Consider the following 21910-nt stretch of genomic DNA (forward strand, 5'->3'; position numbering starts at 1 on the left):
CAATTTCTGTTGAAGATTAAACCTTTTCCAATTTCTGACTATCTGTCTACCTTAGAAGAAGCGAATTCATTTTAACCTCAAGTAGTAGGGTTCGTACTGTGCCAAAGAAATTAGTTTGAATTATTATGAAACATTTGATGAGCTAATGTGTTCGATTTATACATGTATGGCCATTTCCCTTTTCCTCAAAATTCTGGAGCCTGAAAACTAGCCATATAGTTCAGTTCTCAGGCAGTTTTCTTTTTGTTGTTTTTGTTTTTACTGAGGAATTTTCCTTGATTATATATCCAATATATTTATATTTTAGGCAAGTAAAGTATCCTTTGTAAACATAACAGTTGTGATTGACTAAATAAGTGGCCCCTCTATCTTTTTTTTTTTTTATTTTTTGAGACAGAGTTTCACTCTTGTTGCCCAGGCTGGAGTGCAGTGGCATGATCTCGGCTCACTACAGCCTCTGCCTTCCAGGTTCAAGCAATTCTCCTGCTTTAGCCTCCTGAGTAGCTGGGATTACAGGCGCCCGCCCCTATGCCTGGCCAATTTTTTTGTATTTTTAGTAGAGATGGGGTTTCACCATGTTGGCCAAGCTGGTCTCGAACTTCTGACCTCAGGTGATCCACAAGCCTCGGCCTCCCAAAGTGCTGGGATTACAGGTGTGAGCCACTGTACCTGGCCCCATATATCTTTTGACTAGTATCTGATGATACTGAAGTACTGTGTTTTTGTCTGCATTTAATCTGTATGTTATTTTAGTTTTGTGATGAAATAGGGCAATAATCAGTCATTGAATCATATACATTATGCCAGTTATTTCTCAAATTTCCCCCTCTTTAATTCCCATTAAAAACCTCTTCTAGAATTATTCTTGTTTTATCATTTGATGCCCCATATTATGTGGACTATATTTAAATCATCATCTATTCTCAAGAATGGATAATAATATAGTCTCTTCGAGGTTGGATACATATATTTGCCTCTGAGTATGTAGATGCTTGGATAAGTATTCTAGTTACCTCTAAATGACTTGAAATATACCAAATATACATTTTCAAATACAATAAAATTCTTAAAAAGCATCCTCAAAAGTATTTATTATAAACCCAAGAAAAAAATAACTTGAGGCAAAAGTCTAGGTTTTCACCGTGCATTTTGACTATGAGTATATATATTTTGGCTGCTTTTCACTTACTTAGAATCTAAAAATTTTAGAGTTTGAGGATCTATGAGGAGATCTACAAGAATGCCCTTAAATAAATGAGTAGGTAACAGAGATCCTAAACTTTGAAATACTCTACATAATTTTGTGCATATTTGGAGGGGAACATCTGTTGCCCTTTTTCAGATTCTCTAGTGATCTACACTCCCTCCCAACCTTCTGAAAAAGAAGGTAAGAGACCACTGATCTAGTCCTTCAGCTTTCTTTCGCAGGTATACAGATGAGGCCAGTCTGGACGCCCTGGCTCATGCCTATAATCCCAGCACTTTGGGAGACTGAGGCAGGTGGATCACTTGAGGTCAGGAGTTGGAAACCAGCCTGGCCAACATGGAGAAACCCCGTCTCTACTAAAACTACAAAAATTAGCTGGGTGTGGCGGCGGGCCCTTGTGGTCCCAGCTACTCAGGAGGCTGAGGCAGGAGAATTGCTTGAACCCATGAGGTGGAGGCTACAGTGAGCTGAGATCATGCCACTGCACTTCAGCCTGGGCGACATAACGAGATTCCCTCTCAAAAAAAAAAAAAAAAAAAAAAAAAAAGGCCAAAGACTTGAGGTAAACAGCTAATTAGTAGCAGAGCTGGGATTAAAACTCAAGTCTCTTTCCCAGGTCAGTTCTAATTCCATTTATACTACCATTCCTCAGACACATATTTGATTCTGAAGCCTAAGCCACTCTGTACATAATTGCTACTTAATTAGCACTCTTTCACATTTGAAACCATTTGGGTTTACATTTCTTGTTAAAAAAGAACAGAAGTCAAAAATTTGGCAGTGATTCATAGTTATCTGTTGTAAAATTTATTTTAAATCCTAAAGTTTAGCAACATAAGATAATCATTATTCATAAATAGCTTTATTTAACAGTTATTTGATATTGAAAGGAAAATTGTAGTTAGATCCCTGGGCCAGTAGCTGATTTTTTTCTATAACATTGTTATCAGTATCCAACAAACATGCTCTTTTGGGCTAATAATATGGAATATATCTGTTCCTTTATATTATAGACGCTTTGCTTTCAGAAGAAGTAAGTAAAAACACATTTCTATTTGTGTATAGTAGTGTAGTGTATAATATTAGTGGAATTTTTGTGAGATTTTTGTAAAAGTCACACTTTAATCAAGGATGTTATCTACAATAAGAGTTTAGTTCTTAGTCACAACTCTTTCATATGTGCATCATGGGCAAGATACATAGATCATTTGCTTTCAGACTTTGCTATCTTGCAGCTTCTCACAATAGAACTCTCTGGTAGAGTATTCAGATTTCATTTAACCTCGTATTAAATAAAAGCTTTACATTTTTGTTTATTTGTTCACTCAGTAAGTATTCATATGTCAGGCACTGTTCTAGGTACTTCTAAGTGCCACCAGATCTTAACAGTCTTTTTTGCATATAGCCATGGATCTCTGTTGTTGTATTATAGAATAAAGTCCAATGCAGTATTTTCATGTTAGACTCTTTCAGGTCCTCCCGCAAAGGGAATTTGAGCTTTGCCACTCAAGTTTTAAGGATTTGGATATAAAATATTGTAAACACTTTCTCAGCCATGTGAGTCAAGAGTGTGTGGTATTCTGTTTAATCAAGTATTAATAGGTACTTCTGGTTGAGAGTATGCCAGATGAAGTTTTGACTGTGCTGCAAATAACAACAGCATTGGTGTATTTTCTTTTGTCTGGCATTATAAGAAGGTTGACTTTCAACGATGTTTACCTTTTCCATTAAATACTTGATTCTTTGGTTCTTTCATAGTGGAGGAGGGATATTGATGATGCGGCATCTCCAGCCTTTCAGCCATACATGTCCAGGTAGTCTTGAACTCCTGGAGAAAAATCACAAAATCCTTTCAGTTGGCTCATGCTGATTGATGATTCTAAACTCACTTGAGCCCATAGTTCTGTTTATCAGCTCTACTGCTTATCCTGAATTATGGTTTGTTTTTTTTTATATCTTACAGCAGTTATTCTAGACCTTTTGCTAGTAAATAGAGCTCATTAGGTGTCCTGTTACTGTATGAGTTCTTACAGCGGTTACCATTTTCACGTGCTTTTGAATCTTCAAAAGGTGGTGAAAATTAATCCAAACTTGTAAGACCTTGGGAACCCTTCCCTCTTCGGTTAACACACATAGAACATGGCTTCAGAAATGGGGGTCTGTACTGTAGTTTCTCTTCTTTCTAAAATTTACATTGTATTAGATATTATCTCTTCTTACTTATTTCCAAATCCAACCTAATCTGTCTTGTTAACTCAAATTGTCCAATAATGCAGTGACTTCTCAGAACTGGAACCCTGTGTTATTCATGGATGCCTCCCGGGAGACTTGTATATTTCCTGTTATGAAGTAGAGGATTAAGGAAGTGATTGTTGAGTAGTCATAATATATAATGTTCATAATATATAATAGATAATAAGAGAAAGAATACATCCTTTTATGTAGCAAAGACAGACAAGATGATCCATAGGTTTCATTCCGTTTTTTAATGGCTTTTATTTTATGTTTCTGTATTATTTATTCTATATTTTATTATATTTTGCATAGATAAACCCTACCTATATTTATGTATTTTGAGATTTCTTTATACAGCTGGAAATTTTGCCAGCTATGTAGAACACAACAAAAAGATATAATGCCCTAAGAATCTCACTTTCAGGCAGATGAGTAAAAATTATGTTGGTAAAAATTAAACGCTTACTTGCTTTTGTATTTAATTTTGAAGTTTTTAAAAAATTTCCCCCCAAATGGCAGTGACACAAATGTGACTGCAGCTATTGTCATATTTATTCTTTCTCTCTCCCCTTTCCTGAGCCAAAGCCACCAGGTCATTTGAGATGACCATTGATTCAACCCTGTAGTAGCCAGGGGAGGTCAAAAGTCTTCTGCTATATAAGTGAGTATAGCAACTACCACCCCATATCTTGTCATAGTTGGCTCTCTATTACTGCTTCCTCCTTCCATAATTTTTTAGAAATCATTCATTATCTATTTCCCTTATTTAATAAGTGAGAGAAAAAGAGGGAACAAGAAATAAATATAAAATAACTTGCCAGTGGGGCTAAAATTACATAATGGCTGAAATTAGAATCAAGAGTCCCAGTCTCTCTGCCTTGTCTTACTTTTGAGTTGTGTAGCCAGTCCTCTTCTGTGGACTGTGGCTAAGCCATAAGGTGGGTTCAGCATCCAGTGGAAAGCTTTGGAGTGCCCTGTTGCTATAGTAGGCTGGACCAGTCAGTAAGGCAGAGCTGCATTGATGACTCTCAGTGTTTGTACTAGGGGTGTGGTTATTACCAGGCTCGCAGAACAGGTGCTGGAAATCATTTATAAGTCAAATTCTTTACACAGGAAGACTTTGAACAGTGAAAGCACTTTTTTTTCTTATAAGCAGTATGTGTTCATTGTAGAAATTTCAGGAAAAAACACCCCCCCCAACCAACTAAAGCAAGGAAAATAAAATATTACCTGTAATTACAGTGCTCCAAGATATGGGTGGTAATGACTTAGCCGGTTTTATCTGCATTTTGAACAGATGACCTCTTTGCTTATTTTTCATCATTATGTATTTAAGAAAAAATGTGCCATTTAGCCAAGGTAAAAATATATCTACCTCACTGTTCTTAAAGCATACAAATTGGGCAGAGAGGATTTTCTTCCCAGCTGGCTCTCTACAGTAAGGGAAATGACAATAACTTACAGTCCTGGCAGGAGCTAGTGTTCCTTGAGATTTTTTGAGGAGAGCTGGAGCTCTGACTTCACTTTGCTTGTCAGGCCATAAATTAGTGAAGATGAAAAGCTCTGGTCACTTTTTCTTCCCAAAACAAGAATTTACAAATCTCCTTACTCTTGCATTCAACTTTGAATTAGTCTTCCCCTCAGTGACAAGATAGACTTGAGCTGTAAAAAATAATTTTATATACCTCACATGGAAGGCAAACATTAGGGATAAAAGGGATGTTTTCTATTTTAGTAGAGAGAAATCTTCAAAGGGAAGAGTGAAACATTTCTTTAACTGATTAAAACTAAAAGTTATTTTGTGGAAAAATTAAGTCTTCTGAATCCTTTTCGTTTTCCTTCAGATTACATTTTAAAAATGTGTTATGTAAAATTGGAACAACAGAAAAAAATGATGGCAGTTCTATTAGTTTGGAAGTATGGATATATTAGCTATGGATTAGCACAACAACAAACCCTAGTCCATTATTGTAGTAGAATGCCAGCATGCTCCCGGGAGCTTGGCATTTCCAGCAGTAAGTGCACTTACACTAACGGGCTAGGGTTTTAGTGCATGTGTTGAAAACGCCAGGCTTCCCAGAGTATGTGGCATTTCCATTACAATAATGATGATGGCAGGCATTCCATAAAAGGAGTTGTGATGGTTTGTATATAGTCAGTTTTTGTCCTTACAGCTGTCCTACAAAATAGGTATTATTATCCCTTTTTATAGATGAAAACATCAAGGCTAAGTTCACTAAGCGGAGATAGTGATGGAGCTTGAAGGAAGACCGACCCTGTTTTAGAAAGTGCTAATTCTGTTTCCAGTCCTACCCCACATTGTGCCATCCTGCATTCTGTTGCCTCTGACTTTCTCATATAAGGTGTACTTTGCCTCAGGTGAAAAATGTGTTACTAAAATAGCTGCCTCTATATTTTTTTCATTAATTGAATTGCTTCTAATATACAAATAACTCCCAATTATGAGGAATCCGGGGTTGTTGTAAAACAGTCTCTTTGCAGAAGTAAATACTCTCTGATTATTTAAAACTTTTAATATTTTAATTTAGATTTTTAACGAAGATTTTACTGAAAAGATGGTCTAGCTTTAAGTAATAATAACTGTGATAGTAACAGCTTTTGTTATTATGTTATTTTTACTTTTATTTTGTAATGTTCAGACCAGTTTCTGACTTAGAATGGGAACATTTAGGTTACATAAGCAAGATATTGTATATATTTTTAATATCATGAGTTATACATTCTTCACTGTTCCATTTACTGTGTTTGCTCAAATGTATCTTGGCTAGAAAAGACTTGTTGAGGCTGTAATTCTAATCCTCTAAGTCAGTGGTTCTCAAACTTTGGTCCCTGGACACCAGCAGTATCAGCATCACCTGGGTTGAACCAGAAACCCTCGACATATGGGGTCCAGCAATCTTTGTTATCATATGCACATTCCAGTGTGAGAACCACCGATCTATATGTTCCACATGCCAAGAGTGTTTGTGTGTTCTTTCATCTTAACAAATTCTTCTGGAGTACCTCCTCCAAGATAGTCCTCTGTGATGGGGATTCCACAGATATCTGCTATCTCTGAGCTTCCCGTTTAACTTGAAGTAGAGAGGAGTGGACTCTTAAAAATAGTCTTTCATGAAGTTAAAGTATCCTGGGCTTGGGGCCAGATCATTTAGTTATTTGTGACTTTTACAGTGCAGGGTGGGCATTACTTGCAAGAACCCCATGAGTTCTTTCATTTGATGTACTTTCAAGGGCCTGGCCTATTCTAAGAACTGTGCTGGATCCTTGGGCTACAGAGATGAAAGAGCTGCGCCTCCAAGCTTCTTAACCCTAACAGAGTTTACTCAAGTGTCTGGATCTGTTAGGTTGCCTCTCCTTCATCTATCTTTCTTTTCTTTTTTTTTTTTTTTTGGAGATGGGGTTTCACTCTTGTTGCCCAGGCTGGGGTGCAGTGGCACAATCTCAGCTCACTGCAGCCTCTGCCTCCTGGATTCAAGCGATTCTCCTGCCTCAGCCTCCCAAGTAGCTGGGATTACAGGTGCATGCCAACACACCTGGCTAATTTTTTTTTTTTTTTTTTGCATTTTTAGTAGAGATGGGGTATCTCCCTGTTGGCCAGGCTGGTCTCAAACTCCTGACCTCAAGTGATCCGCCCGTCTCGGCCTCCCAAAGTGTTGGGATTACAGGCGTGAGCCACCACTCCTTGCCTCCCTTATCTTTTAAAATCATTTATATGTTGGAGTAGAAAGGTTTTATTTGTGTAAGTTTATTGTTTGAATTGTAGAAACCTTGTGTTCCCTTCAGTTCTACTTAATCCAGAGTGTGTTCTACCACGGCCTCTCCTAGAGAACACAGTTTCTTCACCTGTAGAAAGGGGAATATGATGCCTGCTTTGCAGGATAGTTGTGAGAATTAAGTGGGTTAGAGCCTGGGCATAGGGCAAGGCATTAGGAATGGTTAGCGCCAAAATGTGAGGACTCATGTTGGGGTGAGGGATCAGGCGAGAGCTCCAGAGTGTGGGTGGAAGAATTTGGCTGCCAAAAGCCTACATTCTCCCCTCCCAGGTCTGAGCATACTTTCCCCTTCCTCTTGGCCCTGGTAAACAGAATTAGTCTCCTGTTTCCTCTTCACCACCACTCCTAAAGCAAACAGCTAAGCATTTCCAAAGGTTGTTTTGCTGTGAGCAGCAATGGGAAATAAATAGGTAAAAGGATCTTCTGCTTCCTCCTCGTTTACACCCGGTCCTTGGGAGGCAAGACAAAGTATGCAGAGATGCCGAGAATTGCCACTTGGGCAGCAAAGGGCTCTAATGAACTTCATCTGCACTTCAGAATTTTGGGACCCAGGTGAGAGGCCAAAGTGAGCAGTGAAAGGAAGCAGCAGTGAACTGAGGTAGAGGCAATGTGGGGTGTGCAGGTGACAAGGGATCCTAGAGAGGAAGGGCGGAAGGGCTGCCCCCACCTTTAAGAAGGGTGGAAGGCCAGAGCTGCTTTCTTTGTATTAGAAAAGGTTGGCATCAGAGAAAGCAGCTTACGTTTAAAAGATTGGGGCAAATAATTTACATTCCTAAGCATTTTGCAGAGTTACAGTTGTGAAAATAATTCAGATTCCACCAATTTTTCTTTTAATCACAACCCCCTCCCCAACTGCCCACCCAGAATTTCAGGCTAGACAATGATTGTTTCCCTTAAATATGCAAGTTAAAATATAGAAATACATCTTGAAAAATTAGTTGATAGTAATTTGTTGTTGGTGGTAGGGAACCCTTATGTGCTTCAGGATTTGGTATGATGGAGTGATATGACTTTTTTTTTTTTTTTAGTTCAACACTTACCCTTAAACTAGTGCTTCTTCTAGGTGCCCATTGCACATATCCAAATTAGTGGATAGGAGTCTTATTTTCAAAAATAATTTAAATAATTATCCAATGCCACTCATATCTAACACAGGTATCCTGTTCACTTGGATTCTTGTAAGAAAATGGTGTAAGAATCTACATTAATGAGAAAACAACCAATACTGAGCAGAATGCTGCTGGGAACTCTTAGTTGGGCCCATCCAATGCATGCTCCGTAAATTTTTATGTTGTTTGTATGGTATGCTGTGGTTTACAGTCTGGCCTTTGCATTAATTTGCCATTGTTTTTCTCTCAAACATTAATGAAGTGTAGGAGTGATTCAGTTCTAAATAGGCATTTTTAAGGTAGTCTTAAAGCTTTTCCTTTAAAAAATATTTTTTTCAGAAAGATGAAAACCACTTCATTAGTGATTGCCGGCAAAATCTCCTAATGTCTTTCTATAAGCTGTTTAAGCTTAGCATTAGAAATTAGTGCCAGAGGATTTAATTAGCCAGCTCACAGGATGCAGTCCCTTTAATTTAGGATTTCCCTTTGAGAAAATTGTGGAGTTGAAAAGGAATATGATATTTTATACAAGTTTCCATCTTGGGCCCTTATGTTGTTTGTTCTGCTGATCTGGAAATTGTACATGATTTACATTAAAACTTTTTGTTTTTAATATCGATTATTGTAGTGTGGGGTGTTAGATTATGTGCAGTAGTTCTCAGAGTTGGGAAAGGTAAAAGGGTTTTTTTTTGGCAATGATTAACTCATCTACTTTACCAAGGTTACATAATCAAGTATTAGTTACTATACATTTAGCTAATGCAGTGGGCTTAGTTAACCAATGAATACATTATCATGGGAGCGTTAACACTTTTGCATTTTTAGACTTGCCTTTAAAAAAATTACAGAAAAATTCCTCACAACCCTTGCCACCCTTTCAGCCATAACATTACATTGCCTTGGTTTCTGCCTTTAATTTCCCTGGGGGTTCTTTTTATTTAGGAAAAGGATGAAAGATGTATTTGTGTAAGTACTACACCAGTGCTTCTGTTAAATTCTTTTTCAACAAAGAATATGTTACTTGGGTGCCTCGTACACAGGGCGCATATTTTTTTGAAAGAACGTGCCATGAAAGCAGTAGTTTTTAGTGTGCATGTTTATTTCATGTCTGCCAGTTTATTTTAGCTTAGAAATTTCCTAATGCTTTGAGTTTATAACAGTCTTTCAGTTAACTGAGTGCATATACATAATATGCACAAAATGGCCAACTTTTAGAAATTATTTGTGTATTTTAAAATCCCTTTTTTTTCAGTCTGATATCATGCGTCTCCTTGTTCCCTTTAATATGCAACTAAAATTTAACCTAAGATATGAAAAATGTGTTTTAAGAAAAGCTTAATTTCTTAAGCTTAATTTGGAATGTCAATGAAGAATTAAACATTTGCTTTCTAGAAACCTTAATCTTTGTTAATGTGAAATTAACATAGATGATTTGAATATGTGTTCATGTGTGAGAACTTTGCCCCTTCAGTGTTTCTCTACTGAGTCTTTTTGACCTACTATAAGAGCTAAGTACAAATGATGCCACATCAATATGGCATAGAGAAGAGTTCTTTCTTCCACATGTTGGCAGTGCATTATAAGAGCAGTTCTTCAACTTTCTGGTATCACTCTTAATAATGGAAGTGCCCATAGTGCTTTTGCTTATGATGATTATATCTAGTGATATTTACTATGTTTGAAATTAAAAAGGAAAAAAAACCAAAATATATATATATATCAAATAACAGTAATAAACTCACAACATAATATATCTTTATTAAAAAATCGGCAGTTCTCAAAACAGAAAATATTTTAGTGAACAGGGTGACATTATTTTATATTTTTGCAAGCCTATTTAATGTCTGTATCAAAAGAGAGCTGGACTTTGCTGTCTCTGTGTTCAGTTTGTAATGATACTGGAATGTAATATCATTACATTACACATTGCATACTAATGTGATACTGGAAAACTAAACATACATTCATGAAGAAGATTTTAAAGGGTTAATAATGTCTAGATATAGGTATTTTTTAAAATATTGATCTTGTGGACCCTCTCAAAGAGACTTAGGGACCTCTTAGGGGTCCCAGGACCATACGTTGAGAATCATTGCATTATAACATTTTAGAATCCTATAGTTACTAGAAAAGATTCTCCCGTAATATTTTCTAGTTTCTCTCTGTATGAAAGTAACACTGTTTTACAAAATCAACTATTTGTGAGTTGACAGAACTTAATAGGAAAATAGGGAAAGGGAGCTGGGTTGAGTAAAGGTATAAGTAACTCTTTGAAATATTTTGGTTTTGCCATCAAATAGCAGTGATTCTTCTAGTATTGTCTAACTCACTTAACTGAGATATTCTCAGTGATCCCTCTCATTTTGTAAGCCACCTCCACGGGCAAGACCCCTCCTCCCCTCAGGACTCCAGTAGCTTAGAAAAAGAAAGTGTTATAGGTGACAGGGAATGTGTCCACACCCCTCCCCTGTTTCTCCAGCTGGGAAGGGAAGGAAAGGGAAATAAAATTTAATGAGCACTTTTACTGTGTGCCAGGTGCTTTACATATGTTACTTCATTTTAATTCCCCAAACAACCCTAGGAGGTATTTCTAGCCACATTTTGCACACAAATAAAGCAAGATTCAGAGAGGTTAAATAATATACGATAACGTAGCATTTAAGTGGCAGAACCTGATCCAAACCAAAGTCTGTTCCCAAGGCCTATACAACACCATGCCTTGGTTTGTGCTTTGTTTTTCTTCAGTTCCTGAAGATTAAGAATGGGGATTCTAACATTTTATTGGGTTCTGTGACAGCATGATGATAAAACAGTTTGACTGCTCTGTGAAGCTCTTGTGGAATTAAATGTCTTTCACAGATTATGTTTTATAAAGTCAAATAAATATTTTAAGAAAAGGTTTATATAATTTAAGTTTTAGTTCTACAGTTAATTATCCGTGTTTTTCCATAGAGTGCAGGATTGTCCCTTTTTGTATGCTCAATTCTGTTACATAGAACAGCTAACTATCCCAGAGGAAGATTCTGCATTTGCAGCCCTAAAACAGCTGGTTATCATAGTTTGCCAAAACTCCAGAAAGGCAAAATCAATTCTCAGGAACATTATTTTGTCTTGAAACAAAACCTAAGAGGTATGACCAGCAGGGGGATGTCTTACAGCCTTCTTGGGATTATTGAGGGAGGAACAGTGTCCTTGTTTGTCCTGTAGGTTCTCTGGTATGATTTAGGATCCACAGAGAATGAGTTGGTAGAATTTCAAAGAAGGTTTCTCAAATTGGAGAGGCCAAAATACACCACTATACAAGCCTGAAGTAGGCTTGGTTGAATTCCTGCATATTGACTGAGTCAATGTATTGCAGTCTTACAAAGTAGTATACCAGCTGCCCTTTATGTGTATGTATATAATTTTCTGTATTTAAGGTAAAACTTCTCTCCTTTAGCACGCTCACCTAAAGGTAAGGGGAACCCCCACCCCCACCCGCCAAACGAAACAAAACAAATAGGCCTCAGAGCATTAAATAGCTGCCACAAAGCTAGTCAAATTAGAGATGGCATTAACTGAGGAAAAGAAGTTTCTATAAAGAAAGTTCGCAGTATAGGAGAGGAGTCATCCTGGTAGCTGATGGTGAAGAAAGGTAACAAAAAGAGCCAACTTTAAAAATACTGCCATCTGCAGTTATCTGTTAGAGTTCTTCCTCATTCGGTAACACCCTAAATGGTCTCCTGATTAGGGGGGCAGAGTAGAATTTATGACATTTAGAAATATTTCTGTCAAAAATGGTTGAAATTTTTTGGGCATTTGAAAGATAATCTAGAATTACTTGGAAAATGAACATTCATAAAACACCGTAATCTGTGATGGTCTCGGAATAATGAGTGTTACGCTGTAAGACATCTATATGTTTGTTTGTGCCTTCACATTTCTCTTGGATTTAAATTGTTTTGGAGGTCACAATATTTTATAGTTTGCTTTTTAAAAAACTTTACAAGAATAGTAAATTTTAAGCAACTAAACTGTATAATATGTGGGATTCCGTCTGCATAATTGTATAATGTCAAGATTCAATATACTTCTTTTCTGACTTGTACTGTATAACTCATGTGAATAAAGCAGGTCATTTTTGCAGAAACTATTTGAGGGCTTCACCAGTTTTTATAAGGCCTCCCCGCCCCAACCTTTTTTTTTTTTTTAGACAGAGTCTCGCTCTGTTGCCCAGGCTGGAGTGCAGTGGCTCGATCTTGGCTCACTGGCTCACTGCAAGCTCCGCCTCCCGGGTTCACGCCATTCTGCCTCAGCCCCCCGAGTAGCTGGGACTACAAGCGCCTGCCCCCATGCCCAGCTGATTTTTTGTATTCTTACTAGAGATGGGATTTCAGCGTGTTAGCCAGGATGGTCTCAATCTCCTGACCTCGTGATCCGCCTGCCTCGGCCTCCTAAAGTGCTGGGATTACAGGCATGAGCCACCACGCCTGGCCAATAGTTAAATCAGTGTTTTTTGGAGCATCTGTTATCTCTTGGTAAACTCTTTAAATACTAACTGGTTTAACTCTTGGATCCTTAATTGTCTTGGCTTTGCCTGTAATTAGAATAGTTCTCCATCTTCAAGGTGTGGAGATGGGGAAAAAGTTATCTCCAATATCACTTTTGCAGAGAGACAAAGACATTGAGTTGGTTGGGGAAGAGAGGTGATAGTGTTAAGTGGGAAGAGACTGATTTTATAAATGGTCAGTTTAGGATAACTGTTTTCCTATTAAGATAACTGGTTTCCCTGTGCAAGTACATATATGACAGGTGGAAAACAGAGTTTGCCTTGAACTAAATGTACAGAATGTGCTTGGGAACTTTCCAGACTCTCTCTTATGCTCCCTTGGTAATTTTTTTGTCCTGATCTGTGCCTGTCTCATGAATTTTTAATTATTGTAGGTTTATAGTACATCTGCATATATTACAGCAAGACCACCCTCATTATTCTTCATTTTTGAGATTTGCTGGGGTGTTTACTTTTTCATGTGACTTTTTCTTCATGGGAATATAGATATTTAAACATTTTAGGATATATACTATGTACTCTTTCTTTAATTGTGGTTTTTCAGAAAAAGTTGTTGATTAAAAGAGATAAAGGAGACTGGAATATCCATTCTGAAACAGTGAGAGTATTTGTGAAAGAAAACCAAAGATTATTATATGACAGTTCTCAAAATTTCTTATTGTGAAGCAGTAATAGTGACTTGTTTTTAGGGAATGCTCTTTTTTCATTGATTCATTGGACAAAGATTATTGCCCCACCTTTCTCCTTTTACTAAATGTTGCTAAGAATGATCAAGGTGAAATTGTATTACCTCTGAAAGGTTTCTTAAGAGTAGCATTTCTTTCAGCTCTCTGGCCTGGGTGGACTCTGCAGGGGAAGACAGTAAGCGGCATTCAGATGTCCTGTGTGTAAACTCTTACCATTGTGTCTGCCCATCATTCTTGAGTTTTACCTCTGCAGCTCCATGTGCACCACCCCTTCCAGAGTCCCCACATGGTAGCAGTCCTTTTCTTTGTGAATGAAGGGGAACTGGAAGAAACAGTGGCCAGCTAGATGAATTTTATTAAAGTAGCCTCAATAGAGGAAGACTGGGAGAGAGCCCAGGGCTTCACTGTGTAGCATTCAAGTTTCTGTCAGGTACCTGAAATCCTGAGGTCAGTCTGAGTCATGGAGGTTCCCAAAACTATATTCTTCTTGCTCCCTTCAGGCTTATCCTTGGCCACTGAATATGGCTTTGAGGGAGAGAGAGGGTGGAACTGAATGGATGCTCCCCCTTACCACCCACCCCAATTTAGGATAGCCTTCCTATGCAATGTAGGGAAAGAGAGCGTGGAGGAGTTGTCCTCTGGCCAAGCTGGTCAGGACTGCCTGGTGGGCAGTGGTGGTGGAAGGCAGTTTGCAGTTGGCAGTAAGCTGTAGCTAGTGCTGTCCAAGGGGGATTGGCCCCTGGGGCAGGGTGAGTGCCTCATGTGTGGACCATTATAGGCAGCAAAATGGCCATTGGTCATGGAGCTCATAGAACAAGGGTCCCCCAACCCTGGGCCATGGACCAGTACCAGTGGCATTAGATTCTCATAGGAGCACAAACCCTATTGGGAACTGTGCATGTGAGGGATCTAGGTTGCATGCTCTTTATGAGAATCTAATGCCTGATGATCTGAGGTGGAACAGTAGAACAGTTTCATCCCGAAACCATCCCCTTCCCCCATCCATGGAAAATTATCTAATTGTCTTCCACAAAACTGGTCCCTGGTGTGAAAAAAGGTTGGGGACCACTGTCATAGAGGATTTCTGTGTGGGTCTAAGTTTAAGGTATAAGGCCTTTTAAGGCTTTTTCCACCTTGGTAATTTTGTACCGTGTGTGTGTGTGTGTGTGTGTGTGTGTGTGTGTGTGTGTAATAACTGTACATCTGTATAGCTTTCCTCTGTATGTGACATGGAAGAGAATCATCATTATAAGTTACTTAGGTGGTAGTGTATATGAGATTTTGTGGGCCTTGCAATTCTATAAGCAGTTGCTGCTCATAGACATTGCTGTATTGGGGTATACGTTATGCATGTTGCAGAAAGGATTGTTAAATTTAAAAATTTATCTGGTCAAAGTTCATGAAAGGGACCCCCTTAGAGTTGCAGTATTGGTTGGTTGGAGCCAGCTAGTGGCTGCCTAGAATAAAGGTGGGGAGAGTTTGTTTGTTTTTGAGAAGAAAGCTGAGCTAGGTGACTCTACTTTAAAAAAGGAGTAGAAAAAAGAAGAAACCACTGATCCCACTGATCTAGGGGATTATTGTCTTGTATACCACTGATTCAGAGTAGAGTAATGATGGCCTCTTAGTGCGTGATCTAACCACTTCCTATGGGTATGATGGTGATGTACGGCAATATATGTTTTCATATGGCTGTGTAAAATACTTTAGCATATTGGTTGAATACCATTTATTTATTTTTCTTTTTTTACCTGTAAGGGGGTGGTGGTAGTGGTTAGTGGCCTGAATGTTTTTACTTGAATATAAAGGCTGTCATATTTTTTTTCTTGCTGCTGTCAAGTCCCACACATTTCAAAGAATTAGAGCATTTCATAGCATCTGAATGCAGAAGCTAAACCCTCCCTCTCTTTCTTTCACCCTCAAGGTTTCCACTTGAGCGGCACAGTGACAGAACCTGCAATACAATCGGAGCCAGAAACTGTTTGCAACGTGGCCATCAGCTTTGATCGTTGCAAGATTACCTCAGTGACCTGCAGCTGTGGAAACAAGGACATATTTTATTGTGCCCATGTTGTGGCACTGTCTTTATACCGCATCCGCAAGCCAGATCAGGTCAAACTGCATCTTCCCATTTCAGAGACTCTCTTTCAAATGAATAGAGACCAACTGCAAAAGTTTGTACAGTATTTGATCACAGTGCACCACACAGAAGTTTTGCCAACCGCTCAAAAATTAGCAGATGAAATTCTCTCCCAAAATTCAGAAATCAACCAAGTTCATGGTGAGTATAGACACTGACTCTTTAAATTTCCTCTCTGGATCCTTCTTCACTTATAAATTCAATTCTTCTGCATAAAAATGAAGTTAAATGTGAAATAGATCATCAGCATTGCTCTTAGTTGGTCAAAAGAGATTTTTACATTTGTATTCTAAAACATTTCTTTTGAAGCGTTTCGTGTTAGGTGCCAAGGCTTTTGTGCTCAGAAAAATCATATATGTTAAAGCTTGGTTCTTATACTTCCTTTAAATGTAGTCACATTTCATCAAGTACTAGATACTAGTTATGCAAAACACTTATTTAGTTCACCCTTTTCAATACACTGACTTGTGCATATTGTGAATTTTTTCATTTTCTTTTAAAATTCATTTTCCAGTGCAGGAAAGTTTCTGACCGGTCGCCTCATATTAGGAAAATAAGTTATTTTTAGAAAAACATTACAGCTTGTTTAGAGAGAATTTAGAATATGAATATTTTGTATAAGAAAATACAAAAGGTTTTCTTTGAAAACTTTTATACGTTGAACATGTTTTCTCATTTGTGAATGCATTTATCGAGTATTTATTTTATGCAGTGCAAATATGTCAACTCACAAGAATATATAGGTGCAACTTTTCAGAAATATACTTACCACTTATTTCATAGAGTACATTAATATAGGATAAATAATGTTGTCAAAATATAGGTTGCTTGTGCTTTTAAAACATTTGGACATAATTTTAAAAATATTTAAAAATATGTTGAAAAAAGTAATGCAGTTTTGACTAAACAGCTCTGGGACCTAATGTCGTTACATTTCTTTATTTATATTGATTTGAAATCTAGGACTAGTCTCTCAACCCTATTCTTTTAGGTTTTCTTCAGTGGTTAGTTGACAGCAAATAAAAATGTTTCAGAAAAGCAGTTTGAGGTCCTTTTTTGTAAACTTTAAAAATTATGAGATATAAAAATGTAGAAAAGTACATACAATATGAATGTGCAGATTAACAAAGTGAACTGTCCCCCAGGCCAAGAAATAGATGGCTCTTAGCACTTGAGAGGGCTCCAAGTACCCCCTTTCAGTCACAAGTTCCTTTCTCTTCCCCTTGGTAACCACTGCCTAGTTTTGTAGTAATCAGTTCTTTGGCGGTTTGTGTTTTGTTGTTTTTGACATTATTAAACATTGGTTCAGTTTTATCTGTTTTTAAACTTTGTGTAAATGGAATAATACAGTATGATTCTTGTATTACCTGACTTCTTTCACTCAGAATCATGTTAAGATTTACCCATATTTTTTCACATACCTGTAATTTATTCATCTAGAGAAGCACTGTCTAGTAGAAATATAACATGAGCCTTCCCATAGAAATAGAATATTAACCACATGCATAGTTTTAAATATTTTAATAGCCACATTTTAAGAAGTGAAAAGAAACAAGTAAAATTAATTTTGGTAGTATATTTTCTTTAGCTCAATATATCTAAAATATCAATCCAACACATATCATAATATTCATAAATATTCAAGAAAAACGTTGTTATTTTACTTTTTTCATGTTAAGTCTGTGAAATCTGGTTACTGTTTCACACCTCACAACATAGCTCAAAACACTAGTAGCCACACTGCAAGTGCTCAGTAGCCACATGTGGCTAGTGGCTGCCATATTGGATAGCACAGCTCTAGAGTCTTCTGAGTATGAGAATACTACTATTTATTTGTCCTTGTTCACTTTTGATAGGCCTAGTTTTGAAAGGAGCTGCTGTGAACATTCTTTTATAAGTCTCCTAGTGCTGTGAGTTACTTTTAATGTGGTTTCTGTGTCAGAGGAAATCCACATAGTTGTATTTCTTCTAGTACTCCCCATATCAGGCTCAGCTTTACTAAAGTAGTTGTCATAAGGTGTGTAAAGCATTTGACTTGGTAGAGTCTGCCAATGTTAAATAACAGGAGTGTAAACAACGCTGCCACAGAAGTACCTTCAGCCCTCCAAAAGCGCATGTATTCAAGGACTTTTTCAAGTAGGCTTCTGCTCTGTCATATCATCTACCTCAAATCTTGCTGCCTTGTGAAAATTCGGGCCAGCTAACGGTCATCCCAGAGATTTCTCTGTTTGTGGCTTCTTATTAAATTGTTCAGTAGAAGCAGAGAACAGAATATACCATTTCTTCAAACTTTTACACATTCTCTCTTTTCCCTCCTTTTTTCCTTAGGTCATGTAATCCGCTAGTGTCACTTTGTTCTCTTGAGTTTTAGTAAAACTGAAAGTCTCCCATCAATAATCATTTGCTTGTTCTGCATTTGTCTTACTTGTTTTGAAGGATAGTAGCCCCTAAAGTTTCTTATCAGAAAGATTTTTCAATCTATTTTGAAATAATGGAACCAATGGAACAATGTAAACTAAAGCTGGATGAGAGAATGTGTTCACGTGATGTAGTTCTTTCATAGTTTCTAAAATAGGAAAGCCTGTCAAGGATAGATTGCAGGTTACCTTTAGACTCAATATGATTTCCTAATAACTTGCGTATAGGAACAGCTTCTCCAGAGCAGCAAACTTGAGCAGTTTATCCCGCCAGCTTTCTCTTCACTTAATTTATCATCAAATTTGCTCCCATCCTGGAAATGGACCAATTACATGAGGTGCCTTCCTGCCTTCCATTCTAGTTTGACAAGTGTTAAAAAAAAGAAGAGAGGTAGGAAGCAAGCCACGGTGACCTTAAGTGATGAAATGGGAAATCTGCTCCCTGGAGGGTCTTATTTTAATTGTTAATGACTTAATAGGGGGTGAGATTAAAAATGTTTTGCTGTTACTTGACAACATGATCCCACCTGCCTATAAAGATCTGTATGCAAGGCACTCTCTTTTAAGAAATCTGTTTCTAAAGCAGTACTTTCTTGTGTGGTTTGTGGATACACTTTTTCTTTGAGACAAAAGTCTTGAACATGAATATTGGGAGGATTTAATTTTTCTCTTTGGAAAAGCATCACTTTTACCTCACATAGATAAAAGGGTTAAGATATGATTTAGACTTGATTAGTTGGCATCGTAAAGACAAGATTTAGCTTATCCAAATCTTTTTTGGAAGAAAGGCATATTATAATTTATGAGTAAATACAAAATATGTTGATAACAGTAGGTTTTTCCCCTTTTCCTTGTGAACTTATCCTAGTAGTTGTTCTTAGTAGTTGTTTTTCTTATTATTTTGCAATATTTTATTTTTTAAAGATTTTATCCTGGGGAATTAAAGTTTTTCAAGCCTATTTCACACACATTGTTCTTCACAATTTCCTTGTGAGGAATTTTCTTGTAATTTATAATTGCAATAGTTTGTAGATAAAGAAATCAAGGAGAATGAGTTTAATGACTTATCCAAGGTCACAGATTTAGTGAAGGTTGTTGGAATATAGTTTGTCATCATAATAGTTCAGTCCTTGTCAGTAGACCTTTTAACATTTCAATATGTTTTCATAAAATTTCCCACATAATTTTAATTAGATTATAAAATTAACCACTACATGCTAAAAGAGGCTGTAAGATAGTTAACGTTAGTGGCCCACCAAGGAGATTCCAGTTGTAGTTCTGTATTTTTAAAGCAAAATTGTTTGCTCTTGGTTTTATATTCTAATAAAACTTTCTAGCTTCCATATTCTTAAAAAAGAAGCCGGTATCTTTGCTAAGTACTTTTCTAGAGACTTACAGATTTCCAAGTACTAACCCCACTCTCGTAGTTAATTAATTTCGTCTTTTCTGTCCTCTATGCTTCCTATTAAAGGAGACATATTGTAGATTGGTAAACTGTGGTATAGGGACAGAACACTGAACTTGAAATCTAGAGGCCTAGAATCCAGTATTGTCTCCACTACGTATTACCTGTGTGACCTTGAATGGGACCCATTTTTTCTCGTATTTAAAATTCTCTTAATTGTCTCTAACAGTGTTGGGATAATTTTAATCATACGATGGATAATTATAAAAAAGATAACTGACCTTACCTCATGTTGGGGTATCCACAAGTACTCATCACAGTTAAGAAGAGAGAAGCCAGTAAAGGGATGGATAATACTATAATTGGAGGTCAGATTGCTTTCCGTGACTTTCTGGCACATATTTCCTCCTCTTTTATTTTCTCTCCTGTGGCTTTTCCTTACACTAATCTTCCTATGGGTGAGCCTGTACTGGGCAGACTACCACAAAGAGGGACTGTTTGAGGGGAAACTGTGGCCTTGACCCCTACCTAGAATAGAGGAAAAGAGGAAAGGATCATTTCAGTGGCCCTTTTACTCCCAGGGCCTGGACTAATCCTGAAAGTAGCCTAGACTTACCCCTCACTTCCCTGTCATGTGTCCAGAGATGCCATCTCAGCTAACTAAATGCAGAAGGCATTTATTCACATATCGGATGAAGGTTGACATATGACATCTAGGATCTCTTCCAGCTCTGTGTCTTTGCTGGTGGTTATCTACAGAGGCATAGGAGGAACCTAGGCTCCGTACTGCAAAGGCGTACCTTCTGTAGCTTCACCCAGGTGTGCATTCATGTGTTGTTCTTCCATTTCAATTTGAGCATGGTTCTTACACAGCCAAGACCAAGAATTCCATTTAAGTCTGCCTTTCCTGCTTAACCTTGCCTCTGAATGCCTTTGTGTCCTGGCCACCTTGTATATCAGTCTATTCAGACTATCTCAGATATTAGCAAACAAACAAGCAAATCTATTCAGCAGTCCCATCTTCATTGCATAGCTCTTCATTTTCATTTGATTGTGAGCTTTATCAGGCTGAAACTGTGGCCTGTGTATCCTGATAGCTTATCTAAGCACAATACTTAAGGTGTAATAAGCACTCATATTTGTTAAGCAAAAAGTATGACTGTCATTTTTCGTTCTGTTTTGTTCTTAGTAGGAAGTTGGGTATTTATTCTTTAAGAACATGTACACTTTCATGTTCCAAATCTACCAGTGAGTGACAGCTGGAGTCATCTGATGGAGGCCTCACGTCACATTTTCCTTCCTTTTATTTCCCTGTGGATGGTTGTGTTTATTGTAATTGGGCTTGCCTTAGCAACCAGTTTTTGCAGGTATCCTAGGGAGGTAATTTGATTATTACTATCATACCCTTTCTATTGTATAATAGAACATTCTGGTGTTGACAGTTGGTAAAACAAAGGTATGGTCTCCTGATGGTCTATATAATTAGCAAATATATTCTGTAGGAGATAGTTAAAGTTGCTTTCACTATACTATCTTAAAGTGCAGTCGAGTGAAACTTAAAGAAAATTTATAAAAGAAGAATTCATGTAGTAGTATTGAAGCATCTAAAAAGGCAAGTCCTCATTTTTCCCCATTCCCAACAGCTCCCTTAGTCTCCAAAAGCACCCTTATTCTCACAAGGCAGCCACTGTGGAGAGCATGGTTCATATTCTGAGACATTTTTCCTCACGAACACACATGTGCAGACATGTGCACACATATATATGAAGTTTTAAAATAAATAATTCAGAAAATAGTCTTCGGTTTTTTCTCTTAATATATCATGAATATCTTATGTTAGTACTGTTATTATATAGTTCTGTTTTAATTGTAGTACAATATTTCATAGTATGGATATATTTAGCTTTTAACTCACTGAATGAGTTTGAAGAGGTTGTTTCCATTTTTCCCTGTATATACACTGTTGCTGTGACCATCTTTATGTGTGAATGTGTGTGTGCATGTGCGTGTGTGTGTGTGTGTGAATTTGTATAGATATAATAGATTCTTAATAGTAGAAATGCCAGAATAAATGATATATGCATTTTGAATTTTCTAAGTACTGCTGAACTTCCCTTCAAAAATTACCAGTTTTGCCCTTAAGTTATAAGTAAAACTTGATGTTTCTATAAGAATGGTTTTAGGCTGGGCTTGGTGGCTCATGCCTGTAATCTTGGGACTTTGGGAGGCCAAGGTGAGTGCATCACTTGAGGTCAGGAGTTCAAGACCAGCCTGGCCAACATGGTGAAACCCTGTCTCCAGTGAAAATACAAAAATTAGCTAGGCATGGTGGTGCGTGCCTGTAATCCGAACTACTTGGGAGGCTGAGGCA

At 37.4% G+C, this 21910-nt stretch overlaps 1 protein-coding gene across 1 annotated transcript in view; it reads left to right on the forward strand.

Annotated features, from left to right (window-relative positions):
• ZSWIM6 (zinc finger SWIM-type containing 6) overlaps positions 1–21910 on the forward strand; it is a 219299-nt gene that overhangs the window by 121193 nt on the left and 76196 nt on the right. Inside the window, exon 2 of the mRNA XM_030799175.1 lies at positions 15502–15858. Within this exon, the coding sequence (XP_030655035.1) occupies positions 15502–15858 (357 nt within the window). The remainder of the gene's footprint in view (positions 1–15501; positions 15859–21910) is intronic.

Source organism: Nomascus leucogenys, chromosome 18, assembly GCF_006542625.1.
Source record: "Nomascus leucogenys isolate Asia chromosome 18, Asia_NLE_v1, whole genome shotgun sequence".
Taxonomy (NCBI): domain Eukaryota; kingdom Metazoa; phylum Chordata; class Mammalia; order Primates; family Hylobatidae; genus Nomascus; species Nomascus leucogenys.